The sequence below is a fragment of the Xenopus laevis genome, chromosome 6L, assembly GCF_017654675.1.
Source record: "Xenopus laevis strain J_2021 chromosome 6L, Xenopus_laevis_v10.1, whole genome shotgun sequence".
Taxonomy (NCBI): domain Eukaryota; kingdom Metazoa; phylum Chordata; class Amphibia; order Anura; family Pipidae; genus Xenopus; species Xenopus laevis.
The window spans coordinates 108,414,001-108,440,057 of record NC_054381.1 but is presented as its reverse complement, the minus strand read 5'-3'; the positions used below and the strand labels follow the sequence as shown (position 1 = coordinate 108,440,057).

The following is a 26,057-nucleotide window of genomic DNA, read 5'->3' as shown; positions in this document are numbered from 1 at the left end:
TTTTAAAATCAGAAATCTTTATTCATCCTTGTTAAAAGACACGCAGCATGGTTTGCTTAAAGGAGTAGTAAAGCTTAACTAAAGAAGCAGCTAAAAATATTGTATGTTTTGGGCTTCTGTATCAGGCCAAGGCAGCCAAGCAGTAAAGATCTGTGTCTCCAAAGATGCCCCAGTAGCTTCCCATCTTCTTTTCTGCTGATTCACTGCACATGCTCTGTGCTGCTGTCAGTTATTGAGCTTAGGGGCCCACTCACAATATACAGTACACATAGAATATAAATGTCACTATATAGAGCTGATTACTAATTAATACAGATAATTACTACATGGCAGCACAGACACCAGGACAGCATCAGAATTTAACAATCAGCCCCATAACATCAGCATATATTACAGGCCAACCTCATTTTCTGCTTGATAATTAGTGATGACCCCTAAGCTTAGCTTCTCAGAGCCCACTGAGCATGTGAGTGTCACAGACACTTTCCAAGATGGTGACCGCCTGTGACAAGTTTGAAGTCCTTGATCATTGCTGCTATTGAGAAGCTGAAACTTTAGGCTGGTGCAATAAGTCCGGTATATAAAATATGACATTTCTAGTCATTTATTTTTAGGGTTTAGTTCTCCTTTAACGCATTTCGGGATCAGCCGCCCTTAGTCATAAGCTTAATCATAAATTATTCTTCAGGCCCCCAAAACATCTAGAGGCTGACCTGTTTTAGCAGTATTTATTGAAATTGTATATGTATTAGGGTCTCATAGGGCCTCTATATTTCCTGGGACCCCATGCAGCCGCAGGGATGGCTTCCTCTGTAGTTACGCCCCTGAATATGAGACTTGTGCCACAGGCTTGGCATTATAAGATTCAGTTACACTGTACTAAGGGTAGGATTTTTGCAAAAAAAGAGGGGGTATTGCTATAGGTCTCAGGATAGCTGTATTTTCACTATCCCGGCTAATTACATCTTACTAGTGACGGGAGAATTTCTCCTGTTTCACTGTAAAATTCACGAATTTCCCAAAAAATTTGCGAAACGGCAAACAATTTGCAAACATTTATGCCTGCGTCAATTTTGGCGGTTGCATGAATTTTTGGCGCCGGTGTTAAAGTCAATGGGCGTCCGAATAGTGTTGATGTGCAGCGGTTTAAATGCAAGCGACTTTTCAGACGCGCATCCAGACGCTGGCAAATTTTCACTGGAGTTACACAAATTTATTCACCGGTGCCGAATTTATTCGCCCATCGCTACATGTTACCTTATTATCAAGGCATATGGCACATTACATCCAATGTATTATTATTATTATTGTCATTTATTTTACTGTCACATTTCCATTGTATTTTTTTTGTTTTTTTTGCCCCAAACTGTGCTTATGCGTTTGAAGTCCCCTCTCTGTACCACACACTGAGACGAAATACAAGCCTAGCATTTTACACCTGAACACACACAGCAGGGAGGAGAATACAGAGAAGACACGAGAGAAGAAGTAGGACACGCTGAAAGGGCAAAAACTGTAAAAGGCAAGAAAACTCCAGGTTACGATTTCTTTTCAGTCCGCGGCTTCTTCCCTCCCGAGCGCGACTGATCGTGTTTCCTGAAACATCTCTCAAGCTCTGGGCTTTCTAATGCAAATACCTCCCCACCAGATAGATTGGAAGCAGCCCCCACCCCCTGCATCATAACCCTCTACTGCTTCCCTTACTCCATCTGTAGTTTCTTGTCAAGAAAGATGGTTTCGGGTTGGACGCATTTCTTCTAGCAGTCGCGTTTTCCAGGAGGAAGCATAAAATAAAAAGTCATTGCGCAACTGAGTGTCGCTGGAGTCAGATGAAGTGGCGCTAGTGAAGGGGCACGGAGCATGATCTCACACAAACACTTCAGTCCCCTGGAGACCCTCACATCACAAAGCTGCTGCTGCTGCTGAGGCTGCCGGATGAGCGCACAGACCTCCTAGAACTTCGGAGCCGGCGCCAGCGCAAAGCACGTGTAAAGGGGCAGGTGGTGACAGCGCTGCGCAACGCACTAAAATCCTTTTTTTTCTGGCTGAACAAAGAGACACGATAAGGTAAGAGTTGCCTTTTTTCTATAATGTCCTCCTTTTTCATATATATATATATATATATATATATATATATATATATATATATATATATATATATATATATATATATATATATATATACGCATCATTCCTAGTTTGTGTGCAGTGTCAGAGAGAGATGTGCTCATTTATTACTCCCCATCAATGACATTTAGAAGTTACTATTATTTTAAAAGCCCTAAGACATATCAAAGGCAAGTCTGCAGAAAGAGGCTGGGGAGGAGGAGATGGGACCAGAACGCAGCAGAATTGCCTTTTAGACTTAGAAGCCAACATAGTGTTCCTCATTAAGGTAAATAGACGCTATATAGTTCGACTGACGCAGCACAGCTAGTGCGACAGCGCCTAAAGTGAGAAGGACCTTGGAATTAGCGCTGCTGCTGCTTCTCTGCATGGATCGTAGTACATTTTACTTCTGTCATCTCATCTCACATGTCACACAATGGGAACTTGTCTTCCTTCCATGAAACACATTGTTGCAAATGTCAGAGGAGTTATTGCTCTGATTCAGAGGAGTTATTGCTCTGATTCCCAACTAAGTCTCTGATTGTGTGCTGCTGCATCACTGTGTTCCCTGCAATTGGAGCTAAAGCTAAGGTCAGAGAGGGTGATGTTCAGCATGACTTGCCATGGAAGTGACAGGATACAGGCTATGTGCCCTAACGTGAAATTATTATCTCAGCATTTGCCTTTACAGTTCACTGATGTTTACACTGCCACTCCATTCATGCCAGGCAAGAACACACAATCCAATAATTATTCCCTAGATTAAAAAAGCCTGTTCATTTCCAATTCTAGCCATGTCCCTGATTTCAAAGCCTGGAAGAATATAAATGCTTGGCTAGCATATATGCTAAGAATAAAAAAAAAAACTGCTTCTTACTGTGCTCTAACAAACGATGAAGGTCAGTATTTGCAAGCCTGGGCATTTTAAGGCAACAAAAACTTTTTTTTTTTTAAACGATACGACAATGAAAATATAATGAATGAGATGGATGAAGCAGCGCCAGAAATAACTCTCTGCACGTCTACAGTATCTGTCGCAATTTTTAATAATGTTTAAAATATTTATAAAAAAAAAGGAAATTAATTAATAAAAAAATATTATTATAGAAATAGGCTGGTCATTTGCAACTCATGCTTTGTTGTACAACTTGACTAAATAATGTGTCCGTATTTTAAAGACTATTTCAGGTTAGATAAATGTTGCCTGTAGTGAAAATCCATACACTTTAAGGAAGGGAGTAAAAATCCATTATGCCTATACTTCCGACACTGTAGAAAGCCAGATCTTTCCATCTATACGTTACCTCCTGGTGTGCAACAGTTCACCAGCAGAACTGATGTGATAATTGATAGGGATTACACTGATGCCCAGTTATCTCATTTGCTGCTGCAGAAGCCAGCCATACGGATGGGGATGTGACATTATTGGAAGGTACCTATGTGGATTCATTTGCAATGTGATGAATAAGCACCCTGACAACAGGCTCTTAATCAGAATGTTGTACTTATTATACATGTAGAGTGCTCATTAGTGTTTCAGTGACTTCTGGTGTTTCCGAAGTGGGAAGGGTATGATGTTGCCTACCAAGGTGAATCCTTACAATCCAGTACAGTCGTGCCTTGCTCACCTGCATTTATTGTACTTGAGGTTGTCAGTATTCTTTATTTGCTTTAAAAGTGCAATACATTTCATGGCTGCAACCAAAAAAAAATAGACAGTCAGGCTTTCATGAACTTCGCTAGATGCGATTTTAAATTGCAACAAATGACTTGACACTGACCATGCTGTCGAGTGTCAAAACCCATTTGTCGTCGGTTATTAAATGGAAGCGTTACCCTGATTACGAGAATGCTCTGGCGGTGCTTTCGTGTGCTTGCGGATGGCTGTTCTAACCACCTCTTGGGTTAGCAGTACCCTTTGTGAACGCTAAGTGTGATTTGGATTAGCTTGTCAGTTGTCATCTGCTTCCCTGTTAACATTTGGTGCCTCCTGTTGCAGCTAGTCTTCCAGTGTGCAGCCATGCACTTATACAGATCTTTTCAACATCTTGCAGCACTGTTACCTTTTCCAGTATAAACAATAGAGTTCTGCTAGCCAGCTGGCACTTTAAACATCATGCACATCTTTAGCACAGCACTACATCTCAAGACTGCTACATATGACAGCATTAGCTGCTGATATATTCTGTTTTTATCATCAAAAGATCTAGTTAGAGTCGGGTATTTGCCCCATTTGTCTGTATAACACACCCAGCAAAACTAACTTTACAAGGTAAATCATTTATTGTCTTTTGAGAGGTAAATGTATTGCTTTCTTTATTTATTTGATTCTTGGAACTTATGTCTGCACAAAGCAACTTGTTTTGTATACAAATTAGCTGTACCAGTCAACAAACTATTTCTTATTTTCAATCCTATTAAAACACGGCTGGAACAATTCCTATTTAGCAGTGCCTTTTGGAGATTTATAGCTCAGCTCTTAATTTTTGCACTGGCTGACTTAGTAAATACAGTATGTACCTGTTATTGATCCCACTTTATAGAGTATCATATGATTCACACCACTTATAGCTGAAAAGAATCTGGTAATCATAGAACCTTATCTAATCAGAAAAAAAACTGGTTTAATACTGTATGGAGTTAATAATTTAGAAATGCCTCAGGGACAGCTTCTCGAAATTCCTTAGTACATTGCTTCTTTTGATACTTACATTCCTGATCTATATGTAAGGCCAGATTTATCAGGGTATATTGTGGACTTCTGTATGTATTCATTTGCCCAGTGTATTTCATATATCCACTAAAGATGTGGGGAGTTCACATGAACATAGAAGGAGCATTTATTATTCAATTAAAAGTGTTTAAAATGTAAATCTGGTTAGCACATGAATACAGTGATGAGTTGTATGAATGGCAGTTGGGTTCAGGTATTTGTTTGGTTTGACAGCAGATTTTTGGGAAGTAAATTCTCTATCTTGAATGAAATACGCTATCTAGTTGTGGTGAAGCTAAAAAAAGCTGTTTAGCTAATCTCTTTATCTGAGGGATAGACTTTTTGTAGCTTTGACTTCCAGGAAACCCCCAATATGCCTTAGAATAATAAAATATACCCAATATTAGACTGGTCCTCCTAGGGCCCAGCAGATAAGCTGCTTTTTAAGGTGCACTCTCATAACACTTAACTATGGGTAGTGCTAAATGTTACAGGTGTTATGTCAGCCCGAGACAGGGAGCCCTAGGCTACCCAGCTGGCAAGTCCACCCCCGCGCATGTGTGAGCATGCGTGAGCGACCGAGGGAGGGGTGAGCGATGGAGGGGAGGGATGAGACATGGAGGGGAGGGATGGAGGGACAGTGATGGAGGGGAGGGTGTCAGGAGGGAAGGAAGGGGAGTACAACTGAGAGGTGCAGACTAGGGGTAGACAGAAGATAATTTTAGTGGTAGCTGCCCAGTACCCCCCCTATTATTGTGCTCCAGGCAGCTGCCTCTTCTGCTTACCCCTAGTTCCGGCCCTGTGTCAGTCTATGATGGAAATAAGTTGTGGCTGATCTGTTCTGACCTGGGGCTCCACAAGTCCTGGGCTCACCAGGAGATACACTGGTAGTCTGGCAGGCCAATTTGACCCTGAATATGGTCCCCTGTAGACACACACAGATATATATATGCATACCACAGGGGTCAAACATGAATGTAATGTATCTACAAGTGGAGAATACAGATTGACACAATTCATTGTGCTTGGGTTCAACCAAGCTCCTGCACTTTCACATAGATGAATGGTTGCCTACTAACACTGGGGATCCCTGGAGTTACTTCTACCCTCATCCTAGCGGGAGCTCCAAGTTTTCCCCAAAGGTATCCCAGACTTGTGAATCTGATACAAACACTGTTTTGAATGAGCGCTCCAGGAGTGACGCAACTTGCACCCAATTTGTGTAAAAATACAAATACATCCATTTTGATCCTTTGGGTATAATTTTTGAGGACACAGCTCGGAGCCTGGCTAAAACTATGCTGGAATTATGACAAATACTCAGAAATTTCACTTTTCATTCTGCACTTGCCTAATTAAATGACTCCTAACATTTCAATGTCCTAAATCGGACAAAACGGTATCAGTAGCCTTGTAATAAAAATGACTACTTCCATTTTTAAAAGTAAAGTGTGGTGGGATTTGTGTGAATGATAGAACTTTAATGGCATTAAGGTGTTGCTCAAGTATAGTTCGATATCAGTTCTGTAGTCAAATGACTCAAAAAATGCTAAAACTGGCTATGAAACTAACTTACTAACACTCACATCAACAATCGATTGAACTTTTTGTATTTTATTCACTTTGAATGGCACAGAGGTATAAATACGTGCAGTATTGTACTTCCAGCCGTGTCTAATGTTAAAGAATGTTTAGAATGTTTCTTGGGAAAAACACAAACACAATTAATATTTACATAAGAAAAGGTGTCTTTTTGTTATCCATCAAAAGTGTTTTACTGTTGTGACTATTAAAAAACTAGGTTGATGTCACTGTCAGTATTATCCAGTGGGTGTCACTGTGGTACAGTACATAGAGATACACTGACTGAAGAATGACGGGGGCGGGGGAGGAAATTACAAAAAATAGTACCTTGTTTGCATCTATCATAATTTTATATTTCAAAAACTTCTTGCTAAGCTTAAATTTGCTTTTGTGTAGTGCGTACAGTAGCTCAATGGTAGGAAATATAAGTGACTGCATTCAGGGTTTAGCTGCATATTGTTAGCTGTAACCACTGCTCTTTTGATATGTCAAAAAGGGAAAATAGGAATAAAAGCGTGTATCGTTTAATATAGCATGCTCTTTTGTCTCCTTTGGTTGTATTTCACTTTCATTATACTCAACAACCTCTTGAAGAGGCCTTAGTTGCACTTTGCTTTTAGCAGCTAACATGCTTTGTACTTTTGCACCATAAGGAAACAAGACATATTGCTATCATGTAGGATCACTGAAAACATTAAACATGCCTCTGTTTGACTGGATAGGACCCTTTAATGGATTTCTGTTGCTGAATTACAGCTCCATTTGCACTTTTCAGATTAAAGTTCACAGGTACTTGATGACTGGTACTGCCGGCACAAACCTAAGCATCACAGCCCCACAGAGGTGCAGTGATTTCCCATAGTAATATCCAGAAATATTGCTTCATGTGACCCTATTACAAAACAATCTGTTCACAATATAGATACATATCTTTAGCCACAAATTAAAGTGCAAGTATACATAGTAGACACACTTATATCCGTACTTGCAATAGGGACCCAACAGTAATTAGCAAAAAAAACGTTGAATGGCACAGTTTAGTTAAGCAATGCAATTAGAATTCTTATTATATATTATATATATATTCTTATTAAATATGCATACATATTATATAGTAGTACACTTGCATTTACGTTACCTATACAAGGACATTGATAACCCTCCTTAGGTGCAAGGACACTTTCCTTTTTTGACGTGCCTTGGAAAAGTCGCTCGCATCAAAACCGTCGCACGTCAACATTATTTGGATGCCCATTGACTATAATGCCGGCCGTTTCGTGAATTTCGCAGGAAATTCAAAAATTTTTGGGCGAAATGGGACAAATCACTACTGAGAGTCAAATGTCTTTAACTGCTCATTTCCAAGAACAACATTATGGATAGCAAGCAACATAGTTCTCTCTGTTGCATCTCTACTAGTTCCAATAATTTCTGCTATCCATCAACTGTTTAATTTGCCAACTTACTTTTCCATTCTCTTGGGCATCATATACATAGAGTCATATGTACAGGATCCAGTATTTTTTTTATAAATGCTTCTCTGACATGCAAAGGTGAAAACATGTGGCTCTCCTGTGCTTATGTCCCAGACCTACAGCTAATCCATACTCAAAATGATATATGGCAGGCATTTACATATACTTGCCAATGACTAATTGTGCAATAGCAAGAAATGGGTAAATCTAAATTTTAAACTGTTATGTTTTTGCAGTAATGGATTCTTTTCTTTTCTTGATGCCTATTTGTAGGATCTGAGAGTGCCTGCAATATATAATTTTGAGTAATCTAGCAACATGCCTCTTGCTGCTCTTGCTGAGATTGATCCTTCTTTCTCCATCTCTCCCCACTACTGAAATGCAGTGTAGAGGTTGCTGGCATATAAAGGCGGTGTACAACAAAAACAGGAAAAGTTCCTGGTTGGCAGACATGTTTGATGTTCTAATTATATATTTGCAGCGAGAGATTTGCAGGGCGAGTGTTCATAGGCTGTGAGGTCCTAGTGCCCACCCACACTTCCGCCAGGGGGCACACAAGCGTGGGGGCACTGGGGAGCTGCGTGTCCCTAGTGCTCATCATAGAGCGGCTGGGCAGCATGCCACCCCTAATAAGTTGACACCCTAGGCCCGGGTCGTTACAAATCCAGGCCTGTATATTTATGGTTTCTAAAATGGTAGAATGTGCCCACTTCTGCATCATGGTATATTTTAAATGGCAGGAGGGGTTGTGGACTATGCCAAGGTTAATTAAAATATCTAAGGACAATAGAAGTGCAAGAGGAAGATAGAAGTCGAAGGGGATATATCCTGGATGGTATCCCTTTAAGAGTAACCCCTTTAAGAGCCAGCACGGGGTTAACCAGACAGAAGTGTGTGCTGGACATCCAGGAGGTGAGCATCAGGTGAATGAGGTGCGAGTAGGAGCTACAGGCGCCAAAAAAATTCCCGCAAATGTATTTGCCGGCTCCGAAATGCGCAAATTCGCAATACTTATAAAGTAAGACAATTTATACTTTCGTTGGATTTTTTGATGCTGAATGCAAGATATATTCTGTTGCCAGTTTTCTGTTGCTGGAAAAGCTTGTTTGAGTTGAAAAATAAATGGATTGTTTCTTGTTCACTCTGGAGTGATCTGCATTTATGGTGCAAATACCAGTGTGATCCCCCTAAACTTCACAACTTGCACAGATAATAACATTTCTTATAAAACAGGGGACCAGGAAACGTACATTGACCAATCCCACTTTTGAACGTATATATTTTAAACACCCAACAGTTTAAACTTTATTTAAACAGCAAATGTTATTTTGATGTCTATCATATTAAACATGGCTTAGAAACATCTTATAGTAAATATATAACACACCAGAATCCAAACTTAGGCCTCCAGCCATGTTGATTTTTACTTAGCATTAAGCAGAAATGGAGTTTGTTATAATTCGATCGGTAAGTTTCTGAGATACTTTTCTTTTTATAATGTTGCACATACTTTTGCTCAGAATGATGCCTGCAAAGGATCAATAATCAGAACACCCCTGTGACACTTACCCTTAATACCTACTAAATATACTTTATACATCTGGCCTAAAAGTGCCCCATGGGACAACAAAATTACAGAGCTTTTTTTTTTTACATTTTTTTATGGCTTTTTGTTTCACGTTTGCAGCAAGAAAGCTTTATGTGCTCTTTCATTCTGTAATTTCTTAATGCAGACTTCCCATGACCAGTTCGGCTATTATACATCCGCAGGCACAATTCTGTAAGTCTTTGGCGCTGATCAGCACATTAACTAGTATATCTCATGGGAAATTCAGCGATGTGTCTACCATAATTTGTTTACTTCGGTTTCTTATTCCACATTTACGTGCTTCCTTCAGTAGCATTCCCTGTACATTTACTCTACCAGTGGACTCATTTATTGGTATTTTTTTTACATATATCTTTTTATTTATTTGCTGATATTTAATTTTAATGCTTTGGACTTTGGCATAAAACTTTATTCATTATTATTTTGCATTCCATTATTTTAATAATATCTAACAACAGAAAGCTCAGGTGGATTCCTGCTAATTTGATACACAATTTCATGCATGTGTACTTCAAGTAGCCCCTAAATGGTAGCACTTTTTATTGTACCGTAGCTAAAATTGGAAAATTTAAGGGTTTATTTATAAAAAGTCGGATTTTAGACCTGTGTGAGGTTTTTTATACTTTGAATGAACTAAATTTTTTTTCTGATTTAAGAAAAAACTCGAATGGGAAAAAACTCAAATCAGCGAATTTGTGGTGAACAACCCAAAAACTCAAATTGATCGAGTTTTCCATGGAAAAAAAACGTCTGATCAAGTCTATTAAACCCACAGAAAAAACTTGAACATCATGAAGGCTATTAACATCTTCAAATGGTTCAAGGGACCTCTGCAATTGACTCCTACATGACCTTGACAAGTTTTACTTGGAGTATTTTGGGATTTGAACTATTTGCAGCTTTGGTGTATAATAAATCTCAAAAAATTCGAGTTTTTTATTTGTAACCCAAAAATTTGAGTTTTGATTGAAAAATAACCCTAAAAACTCGGATTTTTTCGGGTTAAATACAACTCGACCTTTAATAAATCTGCCTCTAGATGTATACATAAACCTGAAAACTACTAGGTGCTAAAATTGGCACAATATTGCTGCTATAACTGGTATGGGACCTGGGGGTTTCTGAATTAAGGATCTTTCTGTAATTTGGATCTCTATAACTTAAATCTTCTAAAAAAAATCTTAATCCAAACAATAATGTGTATATAATTAAACCTAATATGATTGTTTTTCCTCCAATAAGGATTAATTAGAATCTTAGTTTGGATCAAGTACATGGTACTGTTTTATTATTACAGAGAAAAAGGAAAAAACAAATTAAAAATATGAAATATTTCATAAAAATGGGAGATCTATTGGAGATGACCTTTCCATAATTTGGAGCTTTCTGTATAGCATGTTTACGTTTATTGGATCTCTTACTTTGAAAAATGGCATGCACAATTCATTTGCGCTTACTCGCGATAAGATATACTGGTGCTTTCCACCAATTTTCCAGTTGGGTCCCTTCAGTGTTTGAAGTGAAAGACCCACATGCAATATTATGGACTTTCACAATGTCATTACTCACATAGTTAGGTGGACCTGTAAACAGAATTGATCTTGAAACCATCAGTTTTGCAGGCAAATACAACCATATTCTGCACCCTCAAATCACAGGAGCTATGCAACCTAAAATAGCATTTTTATTGGATTAATAGATGTTAGCTATCCACTTACTGATCTTCTTGGGCAGAGGCTGGTATTTGAAAAGCCTGCATCCAATGTTCCCTCTAATTCCTTTTCGGCTATGTGTGCAAAAAAGAAAAAAATTGTGTACACACATTTTAAAACTGGTATGGGAATTTTTGTGTGTGCAGATCAAAAACAGACAAAATTCTTTTTAGGCACCACAATTTGTTGTGTGCGCTGGCCTCAAAATTTGTGTGCTCTCACACGAACGCACATCTTAGAGGGAACATTGCCTGCACCCTTATTAGACTTGTATTGAGATCAGACTAGTTCTGAGTTGAGTTTGAGGTGCCTTGTGACATTCAAATCAATATTCAACTGTCTGCACTTTGATATAGATTAATCCGGACAAAATATTACCATATAAATTGATGGAAAGCTATTTGTGAAGGAATAGGTTAAAGAACTATTGACTTAGAAGAAGGCATGCAGTATTTTATGTTTATTAGAGGATTCTATGTTGGCATGTAGGAAAAAGTCCTATTTCTGTATTCAGGTAAATTGTTATGTCAAGCAAAAGTCCTTCTACTATATAGGATCAAATTCTTCCTAAAACTGTGTGGACTAACATTTGGTAGACCCACACCAAATATAACTTTACAAAAACTCTTATTACTGATTGGTAGGATTCTAAATAACATTCACTGTAAGGGACATATTTATTCTACTGTGTAAAATCAGCAGGATGATACACCACACATTGCCAGGCTTTGTCATGTTAAAAATTATGTAAACATTTTTAAAAAAGTAAAGGGTAAAATTAAGGAAGCTTTATTAGAAAGGTCTAAATAAATACACCAGTAAACCCTTAAAGTAATGCTGCTCTGAGTCCTCTGTCAAAAGAAACACCACATTTCTTTCCTTCTGTAGCGTTATAATAAACTTGAGTGGCACTGTCTCTATTATAAGCTTACTTTCATATATTTCTGCCACGGATGAGAGTTTTCCCTTCAGGGATTAAGCCCTCGCAACGGTGTGGAGGCAGGGTGTAGTGCAACTGTAACAGTGTGCCAATGTACAAGAATTGGGCGACAGAGGTTCTTTATGCTTAACCAAGGAACCTATTTATTTACAAGGTCAATCCAAAAAGGAGCATATAGAGAACATATAGTACAAAGGATTCGTTTATACTATAGGAGACCTACTAGATCCCTGGCGTCTGTACACTTAGTCCCTACTTCTGGGCAATTAGTACACAAGATCTTAATCCCTCTGAATCTCCTGGTCTGAGCCTTGAGCTGCTCAGCTAAATAACCTATCTATCACTCCTAGAGTGATCTATTGAGTATAGCTATCCACTTTACTAGGGCCTAAGCTCATAGGTTCCACTACCCTTTCCCTTCCTGCTGGGTAAGGGCTAAGCTATGGACCCAGACCGCATGGTTTCCTAGACCTTTATACTATAGCACAGTGCCATGTAGCGTACACTGTAAGAACTACAGGGGCTTACATAAGCAGAGCATGGACACAGGTACCCATTAGGACCCATTTAGGTGTCTATGATACTGAGGATTAGCCTGCCTATATTATGTGAGGGTGTCGAAATTATCACATCACTACATTTCTATCGTGTATACATGGACTTCTGTATCACATTTCCTGTTTTCATCTTAAACCTCCAGAGCACGGCTTTGAGCATGCTCAGTTTGCTCCTCTCCCCCTCCCTCCTCCCCTCCCTGCTGTAATCTAAGCCCAGAGCTATGAGAGAGCAGGGAGACTCAGGCAGGAAGTGATGTCACACCAAGCCAATATGGCATTTGCTATCCTAAACAAATAGAGAACACTTCAAGAGCTGTTTACTCAAGTATGGTAAACATTCTGCAGAATAAATATAGTGTTATATATTGCACTATTGTGGCTAATCTATTGGTGATAAACTGCTTCAGTAGCTTTCCTTCTCCTTTAAGTGTTTTTTCTTAGAGTGACCTGCCAGAAGCAATGTAAAATATTGGTAACAAATCTGGCATTTGCATGGTGTAAAATTAGACACACCTTGATAAATTCGCCATTTATTGTACACAACTTTTTACTCTGCATCAAATATATGCCCCTAACTCCATCCTAACTGATTTTAAAGCTAGTCATTCCAGCATGGCATCCACATTCCTCCTGGAACCATTGCAAAAAAATCATATATATATATATATATATATATATATATATATATACTGTACCTGATTTCTAGATTATGAATATTCAAAAGTAAATTGAGAATTGATGGGTCTTTTAAATGTCGGAGAAATTAATTTTTTTTAAAAAAAAAAAGGTTTATTTCTACATTTTGAGAAATGTCAACTGAATAAATTACATGTCCCATGGGTGTTTCAGTTAGCTTTGATTATTTATGATTTATTTCATGGTAGCACCATGGCCATCATTACATGACTGAAATAAAAAATACTGTAACTCTGATGTATTTATATTGTAGATAATATATGCTCTTAATATTTTTTTAAACGGGTTGCCTCTCCTCTGCCTGGAAGTCAAATCCTGCAGTTAATCCTACAATTAATAGATTTTATGAATTATAAAGCTTTTGACAAAAATGTATTCTATTTTAACTTGGTTGTGTGTCTGAGAGAGATTGACATTCAGTGTCAAAGGTTACCCTGTGGTGTTTATACAAAGGGCCTGTAGGTGTCACTGTGCACAAGATCTGTTCCTTAAATAATACTAATGTGAACAAATGGTTAAATAACATAATAAGAATGCACCATTTTATATATATACATATATATATACCATTCTTGATATACTTTTGGTGCATGCTGTTTCAGTAGGTTGGAGGAAGTAATTTTCCTTTGCAATACTTACTTTCTTGTTAGAAGTATGTAATCATCTCTAGCAAGAAACAGTAGGAAGAAATAAATGTGAACTTAATAAGTCTCTACCACTTACAGCTCCTATTTTAAAGGTCCAGTGAGATTCTACATCTAAAAAAACATTGTATGTATTCAGTATTCTTACCTACAGTTCATTAGCCTTATCATGATAGTTTCAATTTGTGGGAGTGTAGACAGCAACAATTTGCATTTGTAACAACATCTCTTATCTCCCAACTACAGTAATAAATTATTGGTACTGACATTTTGTTTATATTCATTTGGAAAATAAATTCTAAAAAAACTTCTATTAACATATGGTCAGCCTCACGTGTACAGGGTTTTCAAGTTCTTTAACAAACAAGGGAAAGTTGTGCTCACCACTATTTTTTAAAACCATTAGGCGGGGGTGCAATGAGGCTGTGACCACAAAATACATATAGTCAAATACAAGAGTCCTCTGCACTCAACCCATTATCAATATATTTAAGACAGCGACATTTTGTGCATACTGCTACTAAAAAATGTCTTACCCTTTAAACAAAACAGGGATTGTTTGTCCATATATTGCAATATATTTAAGCTGGCCAACTACGTCAAAGTCATCCCATATCTGGGGGTTTACTTTGAAAGCAGCAAGTAAGTTGCAGGTAAAACCTAGTCCCTTTGTAAAATGTATAATGAAGCAATAGAATTCTTAATGAATCAGATAAAATTGAGCATAGGACTGGCCAGATATGGGATGACTTTGACGTAGTTGGCCAGCTTAAATATATTGCAATATATGGACAAACAATCCCTGTTTTGTTTAAAGGGTAAGACATTTTTTAGTAGCAGTATGCACAAAATGTCGCTGTCTTAAATATATTGATAATGGGTTGAGTGCAGAGGACTCTTGTATTTTTCAAGTTCTTTCCCATGAGGGACATTGAGGAAGTTGAAGTCAAACATAATTGTTATTTAATTAAGATATTTTATTGCCATAGTTGTATACACAGCACTTGGCCGAATAAGCACAACCATAGAAACAGGTCAGAAACTCATGGTGGGGAATTATATATAAGTTGGAATGGTAATTTAATAATAACAGTGGTAGGATGTATCTGCTTAAGACATAATAAAGTGTATTTAAGATTTTATCCCTTGAAATCTAAAGGATGTGTATTGAAATATGGATATTGTTTTGGATTTTGTTTTATTGTTATAAATCTAAATTTGAGGTTGTACTTCCGTTTAGGGTGCACTGAATCCTCTATTTTGGGTTTCGTCCGACTTCCGAATCCTTCAAGATTCAGCTTAATACTGAACTGAATTAGAGTAGCAAAGGATAACTGTGCATGCAGCATGCAGTTAAAACTTTTTTTTACTTCCTGTTTGTGTGATGAAAAGTTAAGTGATTATAAAGGGATCGTGTCATTGGAAAACATGTTTTTTTAAAAACGCATCAGTTAATAGTGCTACTCCAGCAGAATTCTGCACTAAAATCCATTTCTCAAAAGAGCAAACCGATTTTTGTATATTCAATTTTGAAATCTGACATGGGGCTAGACATTGTGTCAATTTCCCAGCTGCCCCTGGTCATGTGACTTGTGCCTGCACTTTAGCAGAGAAATGCTTTCTGGCAGGCTGCTGTTTTTCCTTCTCAATGTAACTGAATGTGTCTCAGTGAGACATGGGTTTTTACTATTGAGTGTTGTTCTTAGATCTACCAGGCAGCTGTTATCTTGTGTTAGGGAGCTGTTATCTGGTTACCTTCCCATTGTTCTTTTGTTTGGCTGCTGGGGGGAAAAGGGAGGGGGTGATATCACTCCAACTTGCAGTACAGCAGTAAAGAGTGATTGAAGTTTATCAGAGCACAAGTCACATGACTTGGGGCAGCTGGGAAATTGACAAAATGTCTAACCCCATGTCAGATTTCAAAATTGAATATAAAAAAAATCTTTTTGCTCTTTTGAGAAATGGATTTCAGTGCAGAATTCTGCTGGAGCAGCACTATTAACTGATTCATTTTGAAAATTTTTTTTTTCCCCATGACAGTATCCCTTTAAGTATTCGGTTTGGTCAGACACAAGGATTTGGCTGAATCCAGCTTAAAAAGGCTGAATCCTGGCCAAGTACCAAATCCTGGGTATGGTGCATCCCTACTTCTGTTTTTTTTGCAGAATTCAATGTCAAATACTTTTTCTTTCAGATTTTTTTAATAAAACAAAGTCAGACCAAAGTAGAATCTACGATTTGCCCTTATTTTTTATTATTTAAAAAAAAACCTCGAAAAAATCAGATCAATAAAAAAGACAACTATTTCGGATTGTTGTGCGAAAAAAAAATTCGCGTTTGACCCCCAAAAAGCCACAAAATTTGAGTCAGACCCCAAAAACTCCGGACATTTCGTGAGAGTTAAAACATCATCAAATGGTTAAGGGGACATCTGCCATTGACTTTTACATGAATTCGGCAGGTTTTAGGTGGCATATTTCCGGATTTGGACTTGGAACAACTACGGAGCATAATACCGCGTCTTTTTTTACCTTGACTTTTTCGGATTTTCAGTGTAGAAACGGATATCACAAAATAATTTGTGTTAATAACCCCCTTAGATGTCCCTATTAAGAAATATAGGGAATTTATGTATACTGTCTTCACATCTCTACAGTACACACAGCTGTGTATAATGCAACTTCCAGCAAATGATTGCCAAAAATATAATTGTCTTCATTTCTACATTTTTTTCAGTTATATGAGTATAATGCAAATGATGGCATTGCCATTTCTACACTTCTTAATTCCTTAGCTTTATAGAAAATCTACTATAATGAGATCATGCTATGCAATTCAAAATGAGAAGGACCTTTACGATGCGTACTTGCTTTTTACAAAAGCAGTAGTAGTGCTATTCAGACTTGGAATGCGTTTCCATAAATAGTCCTGCTGTATTAGAGGATGAGGAGAGTGATCAATCTCTTATATCCATTAGTTTCAACATGGCAATTTATTGTCAAGAACTGTTGCAATATTTTTGATGAGGTTCCCTTTTGTTGCAGAAGAGGCACATTTACTTATCGTAGCAAATTACTTTTATCATGTTTTTATCAATTAAATATTAAAAAATCAGTTTGCTCTTTTAAAAAATGGACTTCAGTGCAGAAGTCTGCTGGAGCAGCACTATTAACTGATTTGTTTTTGATTAATTGATTTTGTTTTTGCTGGCTAACCATACTTTTTTTTACTACAGAATGTTTGCCCGTTCATATGTACAGATCAAGGAGATTGGACTCTAATAACTGTCGAAATGTGCTGGTTTTACTTTACAGAAATGTAAAAAAATACAATTATTAGGCTTTAAAGCATTTCTATTCAATTACATTTTTTACAATTGATGTACCTGGGAAAGGAGTTTGTTCTCTCTGAAAGGTAATACAGAGGCATGCAAATAAAAGTTGCTGCCCTGCTAATCTTCATATCAAGTAAAGTATGTGGGGCAGATTCACTAAAGGGTGAAGTGGCTAAAGCTAGCAACATTTCGCTAGAATTCTCATCCGCAGAGACATCGCCAATTTACTAGGTGTAGGCGACAATTAGTTAGTGAATGGGACCATCGCTATCGTTCGTTCTCACTCTATTGCTAGGTGAGGTCCATGTAACAATCATTTTAGGTTCGGCTCATGACAAAGCAGTCGCCAGTGACAATTTGCCTGTTAATGAATTTACCCGTGAGTTGAGTTCCATGATTCCATGTATATAGACTGAACAAACAGTGGCTTTGCTAAAGGGGGTATCCAAAACCACAATATTAAATACATTGGGTGATGCCAACCACTATTTTAAAACATTTAAAACAATAAATGTACACAATGATTACTCTTTAAAGCAACTGAAGGTAATTATGACTTTAGAGTAAAGGCTTATACTTACATAACACTGTATTGTCAAGTCAGATTAAATAACAGAGTTTCTTTGCTATGCTATAACAGTTTAAAATTAGCTTGTTGTGAAAAAAAGATTCAAACTGTTATGGCAGGGTTGCCACTTTCAAGGATTTTATTTGCATAGTGTTTTATAACCATAGTGTGCTTGCAATAAAAAGCTGGGATAGATTGAAAATACAGATTATATACATTATAGGTGTGTTTACAGGAGTCTAAGGTTTTTTTATAGGGCAGCGGGGAAAAAATATAAATGGCCTTGTAATATGATATTCAATTTGCTGTTAAAAGATAACATAAAAGATACTACTTTTTATGTTTCATTTCATCTCCTAGCTTCATCTGATGCAATATATTTTCAATAACAGAGATATTGGTTTAAAATAGTTCTATAATTAATAAATAAATATGGCTTTATAATAGGATGAACCTGCAGCACAATTGAGGGCATTGTTGTTTGCAGATTTTAGCCATCATACAGTAACACAGGTGGATGCAAATCCCATACATTCATTAAAAATATTGCAGCAGTCTCAGGTGATGTGAAAATCTCTCTCTTGTTTTCCTGCCTTCATCTGAAACGTTTCCCTACCTGATCATTGATTAGCCTTTTTTCGTAATTCTGAGTTTGACTCTCGGTTACTTGTCTAGACTCCTCACAAATCTGTGGAAATAAACTGTATGTAGGAAAGTATCTGTGCACTGATCTGTCAGAAGTTCATTTTAATCTTTACTGCCATTTTGCTAAACTTAAAGGGCTGTATTTCTTATACTAAATATAAACATTAACTTACTGCACCACAAGCCTAATCAAACAAATAATTTATGCTTTCAATGTTGGCCACAGGGGGTCACCATCTTGTAACTCTGTTAAACATCTTTGGAAGACTAAGACTGTGCACATGCTCAGTGTGGTTTGGGCTGCTTAGGGATCGTCATAAACAAAGCTGCTTGAGTTCTGCATGGCTGGAAAGTAAGGCGGGGGCTCCCCCTGCTGTTTATCCCTGCTCAGCAGTTAGGGACCATCTGACAATTCCTATCCACAGCAGTAAATGAAGGGAGAATTTCACTGCATACAGTCAGATTTCTTATAAAAACGGTAGACATTTTTTAATTGAAGTATATTGGAGATAGGTTTCTTTTTCATTAAAGAAAGTAAAAACGGGATTTTATTTTTTTGCCTTTACATGCCCTTTAAGATATTGTCCTACAACAAACCGTATCAAGCATTCCTAGAAACCCCAAAACTATTTTGGTATCACATTTTCACCTTAAACGAAATCTTTATTGGATAATAACATAATAAAGATTTACACTAAAATAATTAAATAGTTTTGTCTTCTAAAAACATTTGTTTTGTGAGTCTAAATGCATTCCTGTTGCGGAAACAAGCAGGTAGAGGTTTTTCTTGTTTGATCCAACTATTTTGAAAAGAAAATCCTTAAAACTACAATGCCGGATGGATGATCGTTTACTTATGTGGACTAAAAATTATTACATTTATTTTGCATATGTAACCAATGTTTCAACAAGTTAAAACATATGTAACAAATGTAACATTTATAGCATGTAATAGCAAATTTAAGAACATAACTAGAGCATATGCCATGCTGACCAAAGTAAGAAATCTCTAGGGTCCAGAAATTGGCATGCTATGGCACTGGGCTTATGCCTAAACATAAGGTGCATACTGTATTTCAAATCTTATTATCCAGAACTTTATCTATAGGACAAAATATACCCCATTTTAGAATTTGGTTAGAACACCCATGAATATCTATATCACAATGTTCCATCAGTTTTCTATCCCATTTTATCATCCGTGTACATTCCCTCCAATGTTGATTCGATTTTTTCAATTTAAATCTTGTTCCTTGCCTTTGTGTAAATAACATTTTTTATAGCCCTTGAGGCATCCTTAGGTCCCAGGGCTTAATTTAGGTCACAGACCATACAAACACTGTACCCACTCCCTTGTAATTAACAATTAAGAATTTTGTCATAACATTCGCACATGTTTGTTTAGTAAATGTTGTCTGAATGAATTACGTATTATCTTAGACATTTAGGGGCCGATTTATCAAGGGTCGAATTTCGAAGTCAAAGTTTTTTTCATCGAATTTGGGTATCCTGCAGTCAAAGTAAAATCATTCGAACGATTTTACTTTGTCTTCCAAAAACTTCGAAAAATGCTCTAGAAGGTCCCCATCGGCTAACATATCACTTCAGCAGGTTTAATTTGGCGAAGTATTGAAATCAAAGTTTTTTTTAAAGAGAAAGTACTTTGATTATCCAATGGTCGAATATTCAAACGATTTTACTTCAAATCGAATTTGAAGTCGAAGTTGTAGTATCCTATTCGATGGTCGACGTATCCAAAAAATTACTTTGAATTTCGAATTTTTTTAACTTCGAAAATTCCTTCAAATTCACTTCAACCCTTGATAAATCTGCCCCCTAGAGGGTTAGTTATCAAAGGTCGAGTTTAAAAGGTTTGCAAGCTTTTTTTTATACCTCAAATAAATGCACAACCTGAATGTTTTCTGGTTTATGAAGAAACTCGAATCAGTGAATTCAGAATGAAAATACTCAAAATGATCACGTTTTTGGTGAATCACTCAATCACTCAAATTAATTGAGTTTTTGAGCAAAACCCACTGAAAAAAACCTGAACATCATGGAGGCTATGAAAATCTTCAAATAGTTTAAGGGACCTCTGCCATTGATGTTTACATGACCTTAACAGGGTTAAGATGGAGTATTTTCATGTTGAGCTATTTCCAGCTTTGTGGTATAATCAATCTCAAAAAAATTGTTATTTTTATTAAAAACCTGAAAAATATAAGCTTTTACTGAAAAATACCCACAAAAACTAAATTTTTTTTGGTAAAAATCAACTTGATCTTTAATAAATAATCCCCTAAAAACCATCCTTTTTTCTCTCAGATCTTTACATTTATATAATGACAATGTTAAACATATACTGTAGGTATTTTATGACAATACAATATGAACAAGTCTATCTTCTATCATATTTAACTGGATTAAAAATATTTCTTTAACTTTCAAAAATATGTAGGTAAATTTATTTTACAGCACAATGGCAAAGCATTATATTTATTTCTTATATCTTTCTTTCATAGGCACCTATGTGATTCAATGGATATATACCAAGGGTAACCCCCTTCTCTTCAAGACTCACAAATTATTTGGCACCCTGTTGAGAGTTCCAAACTGAAACTTTTGGGATTGTCACTCTCATATATTTTTTAAAGAAAACAAAAATGAAGATGGGAAAATGTGAGCTGTGTCATTATCTTCAGATTATAGCTATTTTCCTTTGTCTTTCTGGAATAAGCCAAGCTGAGCTTTCTATGTCTACATCCAAGCCTTACATCCAACCTGGGAAGTCAAGAACAAAGCGCAGCTGGGTTTGGAATCAGTTCTTTGTACTGGAGGAATATACAGGTACAGAACCTCTCTATGTGGGCAAGGTAAGACATTGGTCAATATAAACTTATATAAAATAGAATGTCTAGCCAACCTTAAAGAGAAACTAAGAAATATCAGTCCAAGAGAACAGTCAATATGTAACAGCATGTAATTGTTTGAATGCTGCATTAAGTATTACTATATCATTTCTGACTGAAACAACTTGATTTAGGAATATATGTCAGTTTTACTCAGAAATCACCACAATGTACATGAATTAGTAGTGATGGGCGAATTTATTCGCCAGGCGCGAATTTGCGGCGAATTTGCGCGATTCGCGTCCAGCGAATAAATTCTATATCATTTCTGACTGAAACAACTTGATTTAGGAATATATGTCAGTTTTACTCAGAAATCACCACAATGTACATGAATTAGTAGTGATGGGCGAATTTATTCGCCAGGCGCGAATTTGCGGCGAATTTGCGCGATTCGCGTCCAGCGAATAAATTCGCCGAAAAAATTCGCCGGCGTCAAATTTTTTTTTTTCGAAAAACGGACGCCGGCGTCAAAAACGGGCGCCGGCGTAGAAAAAACGGGCGCCGGCGTCAAAAACGAGACGCCGGCTCGCGAATTTTTCGCCGTTTCGCGAAATTCACGAATTTTTCGGCGAAGCGAAACGGCGCAAATTCACCCATCACTATGAATTAGCATACTGTATACTTAATTGTATTAGTTTTTGGTATCTATCCAGCTGTCTATGTATCGTTCTGCCTGTCTTTCTACTGAAACAGTGTATTGACAGCATTGATCCAAGCCCTTATACTCTCCAGGATATACTCCGCGAATATCATTTGACCATCAGCATTCTGTTCTTATCGCAGCTGCCCACCTCATCTACATCTAAACCTCTTTCAATAGCTTCACTACTAAAGTCTCTCTCCTTGCTCCAGGTCAAGCAGCGCATTAGTATAAAACTCTCATTCTGTCCTTAAGAGTTCTCCATCCTTCTTTTATATATTTGCTCTTGTGTCTCTATACACTTCCTCCTGGGCCTTGTGCTCAGCTCAATCTCAAACAGATTACCTTACAACTCACCACAAAATCTACTTCGCAGATAAAACTTTTTGTCGCTGATTGCACCAACCTCTGGAATTCTCTACCACCAGGAAAGCCCCAAATACTAACTGTTCCTTAAAGGAGAAGTAAAGCTTAACCAAAGAAGTAAGCTAGAAATGTTGTACATTATGGTTTGGTCTTCTGTACTAGTCCAAGGCAACCATAGCCCCTTTAGCAGTAAAGACCTGTGTCTCTGGAGATGCCTGCAGTTACTCCCCATCTTCTTTTCTGCTGATTCACTGTGCATGCTCTGTCCTGCTGCAGACACTTTATAAGATGGTGACTCCTGGGTGAGTCCTGGATCTTTGCTGTATTTGAGAAACTGAAACTTTAGGCTGGTGCAATAAGTGCAGTATATAAAATATGGTTCTCCTTTAATAATTATTTTGTAGAGAACACATTTGACTAGTTTTCCCCTGCAACAACACACCCTTGGCCTAGACACTACGTTTTTATCTGTCTGCTCTAACAGATAGGTTGTAAGCTCTGTGGTTGGAATTCAACCAACTGTCTCATTTATAATAACTATAGCCCTGTTTTTACATCTTATGAAGCACTGAACACTGTGCATGGTGCTTTACAAATAAATAAATATTATACAATACTCTGCAAATTCTATCCCAGAGGGACCATAGTGCATAACACATACTTAAAAGGAGCACACACATGGGTCTAGTTAACATGTAATTAACATTTTATGTATTACCTTTTAAATTGACATTGTATTATATTGACCAGAAAAGATGTTAAAAATGTACAAGTGTGACTCTTTGCGACAAATGTGATCTGCTTTCTTCATTAATATAATGTATGCAGTGTGTATATGTGTGTTATATGTATTTGAAATGTATTAACAAAATTGTGCAAATCAGAAATAGCCTTGTGCTCTCATAGACCCAGAATGAAAGCATATATGGATAATGAAGAAATCATGGAATTTTTAGAACATTATTTGTTAAACTGAGGTTTTCAATCTTCACAGAGGACTTTCTTCATGACATACATAGAAACAAAGCTATCCTATATACAAAATATATAAGAGGTCACCTGTAAACTAGTGATGGGCAAATTTGTCCTGTCTCGTTTCATCAAGAATTTCGTGAATTTCCTGTGAAATTCTCTAAACTGGCGAAAAATACAAGAAACACCGGTTTTGACACCGGAGACTATTCGCCTGTGTCAAAATGAGTGCCAGCGGCAAAGTTGACGCCAATGACCATTAAAGTCAATGGGCGTCTGTTAACTTTAATGCCGGTGCCTGAACCGTTGCCGGCGTCCACATTTTTTTGCAAATTTGTGCAAATTCGCCCAAATTCACACATGGCAAATAAATTCGCCCATCACTATTCAAAACATCACATAAGGGGCTTGGTACTGGCATCATGGGGTAGCGTGTTAATGATTTGGTGTTTTCTTAATTTGGAAAACTGGCAGGCAGTTTTTACCCAGACAGCCCTTCTGAAAACCGAATTGTCAAGGTGACAAAACTGGACAGGTGGCAACTCTAGCTGCGAGTGAGGTCTGTCCAGGAAGTGGGAAACTGGTGCAACTTAAAGAGCAGAAGAGAGAAGATGAACATTCTGAGTGAATATATGTAGCTGAGTGGCTTTAATATTAGAAAAGGCATTTTGGCACAAGAAAAAATGCCCATTTACTCCGATGTGTTTTTTGCACAAAAATTGAAAAACCAAACAGAAAAACACTCCAATGCTTAGTGTGGGGATGAAAGTGTAAAAAAAAAGTCCTTTGACTTTAATACATTTTGCAAATTTTCTCCAATAACTAGTTGTGGGGAGGGAGCTTGGAGGGGGTGATGGAGGCCAGTTGAGGGGAGTTGAGGTTTGGGTTAGGGTTTAGTTCTCTTTTAATACTAAAAATAATATGTATTACATTGTATACAAACCTGGCAGCAAAATGTTAAGCATACTGACTCATTCCAGCCAAGTTTATAAATGTAAAGTACATTTCCAAATAACTTTTTTCAAGATATTCATCTTGCTTTTACAACAACATAAGCCAATTATTATTTGGTCTGATAGCTTTATTATAGCAATAGTGTTCTTGTAAATGGGCTCATTACATTCCTAATTAAACAAAGTGAACAACTGTCTCTAATCTGAAATCTTTAGATATAAATATGACATAAAAACACACACATAATATATATTTCTTTAATGTGTACATTTTTTAAATTGTCATTTTTTTATCATCTGTGACATTCAGAGATACTGAGACAGGAAGGAAGCATGCTAACAACAATAATAATAATGCTAATCACACAATTTCTAATAGTTTGAAAATTAGAAGGTAGATTCCAGTCATAAAGATGGTGTGGAGGTCCTTTAAAGGATAAACAATCCCTTTACCAAAATAACCCCTACCCCCCACCCCACGTAGACCCCCCTCCCCCTCAAGCCTAGCTTCCCCCAGGGAAATACCCCCTAACTTTTTACTTACCCCTCGGTGCAGAGTCACAGCATCGGAGTTCACCGCAGCCATCTTCCGGGTCTTCGTGTCTTCCGGCAATTTCCGTCCATTTCGGCAGTTTTTGCAAACTGGTAAATTGCTCCAATTGCGCATGCACGGCTTCGCCGGTCTCCATCTCAGCTTATCGAAGACCCAAAAGATGGCTGCCGTGAACTCCGATGCTATATTATGACTCTGCAACAAGGGGTAAGTAAATAGTTAGGGGCACTTCCCGGGGGGGGGCACTAGGCTGGGGGGGAGAAGGGAGGGGGGGTAGGGATTTTTTTGGTAAAGGGTTTGTTTTTCTTTTAACACTTAATTCCAAATCAGAAATTAAATAGAAAACAGGGAGCATTCATTAAGACCCATTGACCTGAGAGTCAGTTAATAAAGGACGAGAGTAGCAGTATTTTTGCAATTATATTTACAGTTCAACGCAGTGCATTATAAAAACAAATATCAACAATGACCGAATCACATTTCTTACTTTTTTGTCTTTGTAGTACTATTGCCATCTTTGCTTTTACAGGTGTAACCCTATCAACACTACACAGGTTAAATTATAGTGTCATGGTCTATTTTCTGACATTGAAGGGCTCTATATTCTCAGATGTTCTTAAACTATGCATAGTACAGGTACTATACTTTGGACGGTAGTGGTTCTGCTACCATTTGTCTTTGAGAAAAGAATAGCTGGGGAAAATGTGAAAGACAGTCTAAAACAGGCCCAACTTTGAGATAATAAGTATATATGCACTGCTTGATATTCCAAGTGGATAGATTCAGAGGAAAAAAATACAAAACTTGAAATGGGCCAGGCTTAAGGAAGTCTGTGCACAACACAGCTCAGGTGGGTTGTTCACATGGATAACTGCTGGTCTTAAAGACGGTTATTTATTAAAGTCCGAATGCTAACAACTCGAAAGATCTGAGGGTTTTTTTTCTATAAAATCCGAATCTTTAGTGGGAAAAAAAACTTGAATTTTTCGAGCTTTATTATACCCCAAGGATGCAAAAAATCTTAATACGAAAATACATAGTATTTGGATTTTTAGTGTGACAATCAGAAAAAGTC

The 26,057-nt window shown here is 37.3% G+C and overlaps 1 protein-coding gene across 1 annotated transcript in view; it reads left to right on the top strand.

The window, feature by feature from the left end:
* Window positions 1-1,548: 1,548 nt before the first annotated feature.
* The window catches only part of LOC108719176 (cadherin-7), a 125,099-nt gene continuing 100,590 nt past the window's right edge, over window positions 1,549-26,057 (top strand). Inside the window, exons 1-2 of the mRNA XM_018267855.2 lie at window positions 1,549-2,067; window positions 21,109-21,459. Coding sequence (XP_018123344.1) covers window positions 21,250-21,459 — 210 coding nt within the window. The 5' untranslated portion in view covers window positions 1,549-2,067; window positions 21,109-21,249. The remainder of the gene's footprint in view (window positions 2,068-21,108; window positions 21,460-26,057) is intronic.